The sequence below is a fragment of the Mastigoproctus giganteus genome, chromosome 4, assembly GCF_048544385.1.
Source record: "Mastigoproctus giganteus isolate SK-2022 chromosome 4, ASM4854438v1, whole genome shotgun sequence".
Lineage (NCBI taxonomy): Eukaryota > Metazoa > Arthropoda > Arachnida > Uropygi > Thelyphonidae > Mastigoproctus > Mastigoproctus giganteus.
This window is the reverse complement of record NC_143578.1, coordinates 148,214,788-148,227,139: the sequence shown is the minus strand read 5'-3', so window position 1 is coordinate 148,227,139 and position 12,352 is coordinate 148,214,788. Positions and strand designations below refer to the sequence as shown.

The 12,352-nt window shown below is 34.4% G+C and overlaps 1 protein-coding gene across 1 annotated transcript in view; it reads left to right on the top strand.

Moving 5' to 3' along the window:
- The window catches only part of LOC150087120 (twitchin-like), a 3,511,780-nt gene that overhangs the window by 2,635,417 nt on the left and 864,011 nt on the right, over positions 1–12,352 (top strand). Inside the window, 2 exon segments of the mRNA XM_090372971.1 lie at positions 7,591–7,779; positions 8,682–8,795. Of these exon segments, the coding sequence (XP_090229097.1) occupies positions 7,591–7,779; positions 8,682–8,795 (303 nt within the window).

Below are 12,352 nucleotides of genomic sequence, written 5' to 3'. Positions count from 1 at the left end.
ATCGGCAGCCCTGATGGATAATCTTGACCTGTTAGTCCCCTATACAGACTACAGGCAAGTGATCCATAGTAACTTACAATCTCAGTGGGAAGATTCGTGGCATCGCCTGATTACTACAAACAAACTATGTCGAATTAAGCCTGTGATCCATCCTTGGTGGTCCAGCTTATGCAGGGATCGCAAAGAAGTAGTTGTTCTTGCTCAGCTCCACTGTCATCTGACACACTTCTTTTTGCAGAGGGCTGATGATTTTCCTATGTGCGAACACTGCGACACCATTTTATCCATTCAACATATTTTATGTGATTGTACCAGTTTTAGAAATGCTCGTTTTACCGCTTTTACCCATCTTACTGAGCCATATACACTCAGTCAGATTTTAAATGACAATGACAATGTGTCAACAGTTTTTAAATTTTTAAAATTGATTAATATATATATACACTCATATGAAATATACAATTTGCTTTTATCATTGTGCTGATTTTATTTATTGATATGTCTGTATATATATGTACTTTTCAACGAAGTAACCTTTTTAAAATTTATCAGTATCATCTTTTTTGAATTTTAACCTTTTCATGGCGCAGTAAAACCCTGCTGTTTTTGTGCCACAAAAATCAAAACCAAACCAAACCAAACCAAAAGGAGTACAAAATCGACAAAGAAACCTTTCCTCTACTTGATCAGTTGAGATCACCTATTGATAAAGACCAACCCGATCATGATTACTATCAAAATAAAAGACAAAAAACAGATCTATGTCAACAAGATCACCCAGCCTTTCTCCTTATTCATTCTGTATCAGATTTTCTGTGAGCAAATTATCACCATTTCTAATCCAGAAATGCTTGGAAAATGCTGCAGGTGGTAAAGATGGTAATGCGATTACAGTCTGGAGATCTGCTGTTAGAAACAATGAAGCCAAAACACTCAGAAATAATATTGAAATTGACTACATTTGGTGGAATTCCCATTAAAATAATGCCCCATGCCACTCTGAATACATCCCAAGGAGCTATAGCAGAGTGGGACCTCATTAACATCTCAGAGAATGAAATTGTTCAAGAATTGACAGATCAAAGAGTAATACATGCAAAAAGAATATTAATCCAGGAAGATGGAGAATTAAAGCCAACACAGAGCCCTTTAGTACTCCGAGCTTACCAACAATTGTTAAAGCAGGGTATCTGAATTGTCGTATACGTTCATATATACCGAATCCCATCAAGTCTTATAAGTGCCAAAAATATGGACTCTACCAGGTAGCATACCATGGCACTATGATTTGCCCAAACTGTGGTTCAACAGAACACATTCAAGCTGATTGTACTGCAACCTCCTTCACCTGTCTCAATTGCAAAGGTAACCATTCGGTATATTCAAAAAATTGTGAAATGTGGAAAGTGGGGAAAGAAATACAAAAATACAAAACAGAAAACAAAGTAACTTATCAGGAAACCAAAAAGCATATACAGTTTATGCCTTAACGCATGTATGCACAAGCAACCCAACACAATCATTCTATTGCTACTCAAACTGACATTACAATCCCTCCAAACATTTATTTTCCAGATTGGGCCAGGTCCGTGCTTTATTGCTAAGCCACAACCTGCCAAACAAAAGCAACTGGAACAAGGAATTAATACTCCAATTTCAGTTCTGCCCAACATGCCTAAAACTACAAAAAAAGCAGACAAAACAGTACCAACAGATCATGCTCAGACCAAGAAACAATTCCCTATACATATGAATGTTGACAACAAAACTAACCCAGAAGAAACTATATTACAACTTCATGCAGAAGAACACATGGATACAGAGCGACCTGTTCTCCCCAAAAAACACATCGTTACAAACAAACTGCTCCAAAAAAACAGACAGATCAAAACATAACTCCTAAAACCAAGTTATGTTGTTATGATATTATTTTTGGTTTTTAGGAGCATTAGCAACTAAGGCCATATTGTCCGGGGATATGTGGTGGTCATTCCCTGACTTTTCCGCATCCTCCGTATTTGGTGGTCACGGGCTCGAACCCCAGTCTAATCAAGAAGCGTGTGCTACGCGCTACTGCTCCTGCCCACCTGGCTATGGAGGTGCCTAAAACCAAGTAATGCAGCACATACTTCAATGGAACTGCAGAGGCATACGAGCCAATACTGATGTGACCAATACTTATGTGACCTCATCAATAAGTACAACCCAGTGAGTGTTTGTCTGCAAGAAACAAATTTAACACCACAGGCAACTCTCTCAATTAGAAATGTCACAATGTACAGAAAAGACAGGAATACTGAAAAATTCACACATGGGGGGGTAGCAATACTAGTTAACTCTAAAATCCCAGCTCAACATACCTCTCTACAGATTGACTTAGAAGCTGTTGCTGTGCATATTGTGCTTGGAATAACACTAACTCTTGTTTTAATATACCTCCCACCAAATAGACTTTTCATGCTAAAAGAATTAGAAGATATTATAGCACAATTGCCAGCACCTTTCTGTCTTTTTGGAGATTTCAATGGGCATCACCCATTGTGGGAACCTTCATGCACAGATAAAAGAGGACAACTGATTGGGACATTACTGAATCAACAGCAGTTAACCTTACTGAATACTGGCCAACACACTTATATCCATCTACCCACAGGATCCACTTCAGCAATTGATCTGTCAATATGTTCTCCCAAAATTTTTCTCCGGTATGGAGTGGTCAAACTTATATGATCCACACAACAGCAATCCCTTTCCAATTATATGTAAAATACAAACAAAACAATCCCACTGTCCAGATTACAGAGTAAAATGGAAATTCGCAAAAGCAAATTGGATAAAATATTCAGTCTGTGTTTATTTTGATGATCAATTTATTAAATCACAACCAATTGATGAAGTCACTGAGCACATTACCACACAAATTTTGGTAACAGCTTCTGAGACAACTCCTCAATCCTTTACAAACTAAAAAATACATGCAAAACACTGGTGGAATGAGGCCTGTAACAGTGCAAAACACAAAAAAAATAAAGCTTGGAACCTATTTATTTCATAGGTTTTCTACAACAGGCAACCTCATTTTATATAAAAAACAAAATGCAAGGGCACGACAAATTAGAATTTGTTTTTATTAGCATTAGCAAGAGCACATGATGTGCAAGAAAGCAAGCTTATATGGCATCAGCCAAAAAAAAAAAAAAAAATCACACCCCCTTCTCATTTCACCAATTCACTCGTTCCAATTATTTTTCTAGTTCTGAATTGAATCTGTTTAAGCTATCAACTTCTACCATGACAGATAGAAGTTTCTTGTGGCAATCAACCACCCACTGGCTAAAGGCAAACTTCAGCACATCTATCCTAGAACTGTCTTTCCTCAATTTGAATTTATGCCCTCTCACGCGATTCTGAGTGAGAGAAAGAATCCCATCAGCATTGACCATGCTCAAACCATTCAAGCTTTTATACACCTCAATCAGATCACCTCGCAGGTGCCTAGTCTCCAGACACTGTAATTTACAAAACTTAAGCGTTTCTGCATAAGAAGAACCCTTTGTTCTGTTCACTAATCTTGTTCCCCTTCTCTGTACTCGTTCCAACAGCTCTACATCCTTCTTAAAATGAGGCCTCCAGACCCATATACAGTACTCAAAGTGTGGCCTGACCATTACCTTAAAGAAGGTGATAATCACCTCCTTATCCCTTCTAGAAAAATTCCTGTATATCATTGACAAGACACCATGAGCTACTCTTGCAGTTCGTCTGCACTGATCAGAAAACTACATATCTACCTGCACAATTACCCCCAGGTCCTCTTCACTCTCTACCACTGTCAGTGTAGTACTACAGAGTTGATGCATTAATCTGGGGATTACTGCTTCCCATTTGCAGTACTTTACATTTGTCAAAGTTAAACTTCAGTTGCCACCTCTCAGCCCATCTGCTCAACTTTTCTAGATCCTGTTGCAGCAGCGTACTGATATTAGTGTCATTAACAATCCTGCCGACTTTCATATCATCTGCAAACTTGGACATTAAGGCTGATATACCATCATCAATATCATTAATGATTACAGAAAACAACACTGGACCCTGGGGGACTCACTTTGTGGACTAATGTCCATGAAGAGCAGTGTCCATTTATTACCACTCTCTGTCTTCTCCCACTCAACTATCCCTTTATCCACAGCAGCAATTTGCCTCCAGTGCCACACTGCTCCAATTTGTGCAGCAGTATTCCATGTGCAACAGTATCAAAAGCCTTTCTAAGATCCAAATATATGATATCAAAATTATTCTTTTCATCCAGTTCTTTTGTGACTACATCATAGTATTCAATCAAATTGGTCAGACAAGACTTTCCCTTTAGAAACCCATGCTGTGTCCAAGCTATAACTGAAGTCTTCTCTAGATGATCCTTCAATGCTTCTTTAACCAGTGCCTCCATTAATTTACTGGAACAGAAGTTAAACTAACAGTTCTGTAATTACCTGTGTCTCCCTTTGATCCTCCACTGTGGATTAGGGTCATATTTGCACATTTCTAGTCCATGAGTACCTCCCCTGAGTTCAAGGAATCTCTCATAATTATGGCTTAGGTTTGCTTACTTCCTTTTCTGCCTCCTTTAATATAACTGGATAGATTCCATCCACCCCAGGTGCCTTTCTTATGTTTATCTTCAACAAATTCTCCTCCACTTTACTCTCAGTTATTACAAGATTATCTTGCTTACTGCCAGAGTTTAATACACCTCTGGCATTCCCCCTCCCTGAATAACTTCTCATGTGTGAATGTAGATGCAAAATATTCATTTAGTTTGTTAGTTACCTGAAATATATCAACAGTTGAACCATCGATATCAAGTGGACCAATCTGATTCATCCCCTGCCTTCTAGAGTTTACATAAGTAAAGAACTCTTTGCTGTTTTTCTTTGCATCCTTTTTCCAAAGATTTCTCATAATCTGCTTTTGCCTGCCTAACCTCCTTTGTGACTTGGTTACAAACCAGCTTATATCTATCATAGGCTTCTGTGTCACCTGTTAATTTATATGTATCCCATGCATTTTTCTTCTCTGCCACATGTCTAATTAGTTCATCGAACATCCTCCATTTAGGCCTAATCTAGAACAATATTTCTTATTTGGTATGAAAAGCCTAGTAGCTTCCAAGATTATTTCTTTGAATGCTTCCCATTTTGAATTTGCTGTTTTTAACATCATCAGTTTGTCCCACCATATAGAATTTAAATACTGTCTGAGACCTCCGTAGTCACCTTACGAAAGCAAAAACCCTTCCATTTCCAATTGATTATAGTTACCTCTTTGAGTAAATCCCACTTCATCACACTGTGATCACTGTGCCACCTCGTGGTTCATTTATCTGCAAATTCTTAATGCATGAAGAATCACTACTGATAATCAGATCAAGAGTATTACTGTCTCTAGTTGCCTCCTGAACATGCTGCTGTAGAAAACAATCATCCAATAAATCCACAAAAGCCTTGCTAGTGTGTGTGTGAGTGAGTGACCAACTCACAAATTGCAGTCAGTATCTGGGAAATTAAAATCCCCCATTATAAGACACTCTAATTTACTGGCCTACTCTATTTCTCTGCACAATTGCTCATTATACTCATCAGCTTCATAAGGCCTACAACAAACACCTACTCGCATTTTTCCTTTCCCAGTGCTTATGTCACACCAAACAGACTCAACATTGCATTGTCCACCAACATCAATTGGTTCCACTTCTTTTTCTTAACTAACAGTATAACCCCTCCTTCCTTTCTGTACACATTGTACTCCCAAAATTCCAATTATGCACTGCTTATGTCTGTGTGACACCATGTCTTTGATATCCCGACAATAGCTACCTTTGATGTCTTCACTAGCACTTCAAACTCATCAAATTTATTAACTATACTTCTAGCATTCTTAACTATACTTCTAGCATTATTTTTCTTCCTGAAAAATAAATTGGCAACATCCCTATAGTGATCTCTAATTGTGGGACATAATTTTGTCTCAAGAATGTCTTTGTGCACCTCTGCATTCATTGACTCTTGACAAACTTAAGAAAATCAACTCCTCTATGTGAAATATACCCACATATCATTTGAGATGCAGAATGTTTCAGTGTGGAGATGATACAGTCAGGATGAAATTCTTCTCTTCTTTGTCTAATATCTGCTTGCCATCTGAACCATGCAAGTTGAATTTTGATTCATCAGAGAAAATAACACATTTCCACTGATCCTCAGACCAACTAGCATGCTTTTTTGCCTACTTTAGGCTGGGCATACATTTTTTGCATCAATAGTGGCTTTTTTATTTTTTACTTCCTTTGGGTGACTTGCTGCTAATCCCAGCGTGAGAATCTATGTACTGTACAGTACATAGATGCTAATCCCGGTGAGCATCTACGTACTGTACAGTACTTACCTTTATTCCTGTATCTTCCTCCCATGCTGTTTTGAGATCTGTTGATAAGGATCTCCTGTTTCGGACACATTGACAGATCAGAAATCTGTCTTGTCCTGTTCTGCAGAAGTTATTCATGGACATCCACTTCCTCTCTTTCTGTATAGACTGTCAGTTTCTGATAATTTTTGTAATAAACATGCCACTGTTGAAAAGTTAAAAGCATTCACTGATTATAACGAATCCTTTTAGCTGTTTCATGCATAGGATGCCCCTCTGCATTCAATGCAGCAGCAACACTTTACTTACGTGGGGTTAATTGTGAAAACTTAGGTAATGCTATTAAAAAACAGAGTATATGTTTTTTAATAGCATTTTTCACAGAAATTTTATGAATTTTGCAATTTATGTGATTTTTTTGAGTACTATTGTATGTATCTATTTAAATTTCCATTTTATCCACACACACACGCGCACGTGCACACACACACACACCTACCTGTAGAAATTAGTAATTGGAACAAATTTCTAACTTTACAGGTATATATAAAATGTAATTTTTTTATTTTAATCGACGTGCTTCACTTTTTTTTTTTTTTTTTGTATTTATACTTATACAGATCTTTTTGATAAATAACCTAAACGAAGGTTAAAAAAATCCAGAAAATCAATTTTACTACTGCTAATAGGACAATAAAATACAAATCAGTCAATTTGAAATCATGGGGCATCTCCCTTCCTTCCACCACCATTTCTGTACCAAATTTAAGTTCAGGCATTCTTGCATTGCAGTTGTCCTAGAGAAATTTTTGTTTACTGGATCAAATCAATCTACTTGATCAAAATACTGTGGAAAAGCAATGCTGCAACAAAAAAAATAATAATTTGCCACTACCTGTGAAATCAATAGCAGCCTCTATTGATTATTAAAAAATTAGTACCATAAAGCTCAATTTGTTTGACAAATAAATTAGTTATTAGTAATATTTTGAAATATTCCGTAAATAAATAGTTAGATAATGCTACATTTTAGCAAAGCCTTTTTATGTTTTGCAACTGTATCAAATTTAAATTATATTAGTTATTATTAATGGCGGTGCTAAAATTATGTGAAAATTTTATTTTTTTTAAATTAGTCATTTATCTAATCAGTTTGATATCAATTTTTAGATGTTCCTGGTCCACCTGGCACACCAAATATTCTTGATTGGGATTTGGGCAGTGCAACTTTATCATGGGATGTACCACTTAATGATGGTGGTTCCAGAATACAAGGTTATCATATTGAGTATTGTGATCTGCTTGATGGAAGGTGGTGTATAGCTAATGATTTTCTTGCAAAAGAAACAATCTTTACTGGTAATTAATTGTTCTTGTTTTTGAAAAGAACCAATAATAACATTTACTCAGTGGCACATTATGCCTTCATGGGGCAAAGGCAAAATATATTTGGGGGCCCCCCTCATCTAAAGAAAAAAACTAATAAAGAACATTTCCAATTTCTTTTTATTGTGACAACAACACAAACAAATTGTATGACATAAGTACTAAATATAAAATTTCATCAAAATCGGTTAAGCCATTTTTGAAAAGAAAACATAATTTCAAGTTAATCTTCAAATAAAATTTACTGACCTTGGCAGGTAGAAAGTTCAGTATCTGATAAAAACCACTTAAAAATATTAGTAATAAACAGCAATGAGTTTTTGAAACCGATTTTGGGGCTCCCTTAGATCAGTCCCTAGGCATATGTCTTTTTTGCCTGTAGGATAATGCGCCACTGCATTTACTGTTATAATTAATTTTCATTACTCATAAAATTAAAAAAATGCTTATTTTAGTATTTTTTTATTTATTTGGTTATTAGAATTGTTATAATATTACTTTTCATAATTGTAGTAAAATTCAATTTTATAATGAATTAATTAAATGGTAATATCACTCATAATAAAAACCAAGTGAATTTTATTGTGTAATATAATTAATTTGATGTTTTATTACATTAATTAAATTAAACTCCCACAAACACTACTTAATAATTTATGAAGTTTTGGGATTCTGTATTGAATCCTGTTATCTGGCCTAATCATTATATTAAGTAAGTTTACTTACTTAATATAATGTTTCTTTGCACAGTGAAATTTACTTGATAAAAATAATTTATGTGGTTTGTGTTATTCATTTAATTAATTCATTACAAACAATGATATCATGTCCTTCTTTCAACACATTTTTGGTATATTCCTTTTATGTAATTATAGTGACTGGACTTACAGAAAGTCATGAATATCAGTTTCGGATTAAGGCCAAAAATGCTGCTGGTTTTGGTCCTTCTAGTCCCCCCTCATCTACTTTTAAAGTGAAGAAAAAGTTCGGTAAGTACCTATATCAGTGTTACTGCTTCCTCATTATCCACATAATTTCTTATGAAATCCGTTGTTTTTATTAAGAGTTTTCCTGTTGAACTAAATGAGTGAACATTTTAAATTGATCATCATTATTAAATTCCTCCGGGTTACCCTAACTTTTTTTTCCCTTTTACTCCATAATTTTTCTGAAAATTGTGACGTCTTCAGTTTTATAGCTACAGTAACTTAAAATTATCTTTATTTTATAATACTCTAAACTTTAGAAAAAAATTGCATTATTTCATTTTATAACCTGTACCTTAAATTTTTCATTTGTAAAATTTATGAGTTCTTCCACCTAGCCATTGATAAAGTGGCAGAACACAAAGGTAGACAAGTACAACTTTCCATAAATAAGTTAGAGACATGGACTGTACAAAATAGTTATCGCCTGTCAAAGCAAAAGACAATTGCAGTGAAAAATATCCAGTGGCAGATTATACAAAAACTACTCTTTAGGAAGTTATGAAGTGCAGTTAACCCTCTACCAGGTAGTAAATATCTTCTAAGTTATGTAATTTAACATGCAACGGGGGGGGGGGGATTTATTTTTAAAATGTGTTTTAAATGTAAAAATGACCTCAAAAAGTAAACAATTCTGAATTAATTCATGCCTCTGTTGCAAGCATAATAATGGTGGGAAAAAAAGTCCACCAACATGCCTGCTAATTTTATGTTTTTATTGTGCTCTGTAGAGAATTAAATCTTTTAATATCTTAAGATATAAAGATATTAAATCTTTTAATTTCTTAATCCCCTAATTAATTATCTAATGAAAGACTCTCATGCCATATGAATATTCAAAGTTAGTTTACTAAGTGTATATGATCTAATTACACTAAATTTGATCCAGATGTTCCATTTCAGGACCAGATCCATCACAAATACATCAGTTAAAATTTAAATAGAGTAAAAGGGAGTAAATTAATATATGAATTTATGACAAGAGTATCAAAGGTTGTTGAAAATTACAGTAAATTTTTAATTTATAACAAAGTAAAAACATCTTTTCTATCAAATTTAGTATTATTAGGCTGTAGACATTTAATAAATTAATTGTGAATTATTCACTTGGTATGAGACTGTTTCATTTCATAATTAGTCTAGAGATAATCACCACATATCATCATTACTGAAGTGCATTAATCCCTTAATGTTTTTTTATATAACAAAAGAGATTTTCTTATAGTATTATTTATTATAAATAAGTGAAACCTTTTGCTGTGCTGAGCTGATAGTAAAACCAGTCAAATTGTAGCAAATTATTCATTAGTAGAGCACTTTCTTTCTTTTTTTAGGGAAGCCCTATATGTTTTATTCCCTTAAGAGAGTTAGTAATTTAAGGTGCATTTTACAGACTGCAGTAGCAGTTCACAATATTTTAACCTTTTTTCAATAAAAGTCATATTCTTATGGTATTATTCGTTATAAATAATCAGTCCCATGCGGGCTGAAGAGGTTTTAGACCCCCAAATGATCAAAATAAAGTTCAATATTTTACTGCTATGTGATGATTAAAGCTTAGTGATTCTCAGGAACACTGCTTTAGCTTCCCCTCAACTGCTTTAGCCCTTCCTTTTAGAAAATCCTTGGACCACCCTGTAAATAATGGGATCTTTTTGTTACGCTAGTATAGCAAACCAGAACAATAAACCAGAATATGCACCCTGCTTTGTTGTTCATTACAAAAGCCACCTTCCTTTTAAGAAGTATTATACTGGTTTTTTTTCTCATAATTGATAAAAAAAAAAAACAAAATGGTAGCATCTTGAGAAATTGCTCTAGCAGAACTGCAGGGTTCATCAGGGGAGTGGATCTTAGTACTGGCATGCCATATATTTTGACCCAAACATTTTTGCAGCAGCCCAAGCGTTCTCGGTTTTTCAGTTTTATAGTGATATATTTATGTGAAAATGGGACACGCTGCTTAGTAAAACTTTCTCTAACCACCAGAAAAGATACATATTCCACTACATTTTATACCATTTCCACATGAAAAAAAAGAGAAATATCTGATCAAGATTTCATCTATTTTATATATATATATATATATATATTTTTTTTTTTTTATTTTTTTTTTGTTATATATATATATATATATATATATATATTTTTATACATTTTTTAATATATTTTTATTTTTATCTATATTTATCATTTTATATATCTAATTTAAAAAGCTAATTGTTTAATTCATAGATAGACAGGGAGTAAAAAATATTGGGAGGTCCTAAAGTCTCGAAACTTTATTAGACAGTTGGACAGACAACTTGAGTAGTCGAGATCCGCTAATTTTCATAAAATCAGACAAATGCTAGTAATTTATTGTAATTTTTCCTTGTAGAAATCTGTGATCTCATTATGGATTTAAAATAAACTCTGTGGATTTTTTGAAAAGGATAGTATAGGCTATTTTTGGAAATTTTAAAGGAATATTAAATTTTAGGAATATTATATATTTTATTTTAAGGCAGAAGAATAGTCTTACCTGGGTTTTCTTCAGGAATGGCTGCATCCGGGTGAGGTGTAATTCAGAAGGTATTGAAATTGCAGATATAAATAAAGGAAAAAGCCAGCATTTGTCCTAAATCCTTGCATGGGGAGTAATTGTAGGCATAAAGGAAGATGATGTCCTGAAGCCTGATGGGGGCTTTTGGTTAATACCATCTTTGAAAAAGGCTTCAAAAGATAGACAGGGAGTGCTACCACTTTTCCAATTTTTACCTTTAACATGTTCACTGCATCAACACACATAATCATTCAACGGTAACCTGAGTGTTGTATCGTGATGCATATAAGCATTCAATCAGTGTAAAGGTTACCACTTATGGTAACCTTTACACTGATTGAACTCTGAGTTATTAGCATCAACAATTCATTTTTTTTTTTTAGCTTAGTCTTCGAGGCTATCAGAGACATTCTCTCAAGGCAAAACTAGGTGGTAGATGACTCTCATCACGGTGCAATACCACCACTTGTTGGAGGCTTGAAGTGGTGAAACCCATGTTTAGTCTACAGAGCAAAACTCCAGCAATCCCTCATCTCTACCATCATACAGTATGATTAATGTCTTTTGAAGCTATAGTGGGCAGCACGATGAGATCAAATCTTCCTTACATTTCGAGGGTACAACTCTAAAACAATATTTGCAGGACAGCTAATAGATAAATGAGTCCACAAGGCTGAATCTATTGTTAACTCTCTAATACGAAGCATCTAGATCAACTACTGTATAATCTCATTGCCTCTGCTCTGCTAGATAGTGAGAGGAGGAAGTCTGAGTAATGTGTATTTATCAAGCTCAAATTGTATCAAGGAGCCAGGTTTATTCTTTCCGGGTATATTTTGGATATGTTTATGCTATATCCAAAATTTTCATTACTTCATACCTTTTTTATTACTGAATGCATCATGAATAGTCAGACTAATAGAACAAACTTATCTGTTAAAAAAAAATCTGAATCTCCCAAACACTACCTTGTTCATTTCACAAATATTCGTGGTCTCAGTCCAACCTAAATGAT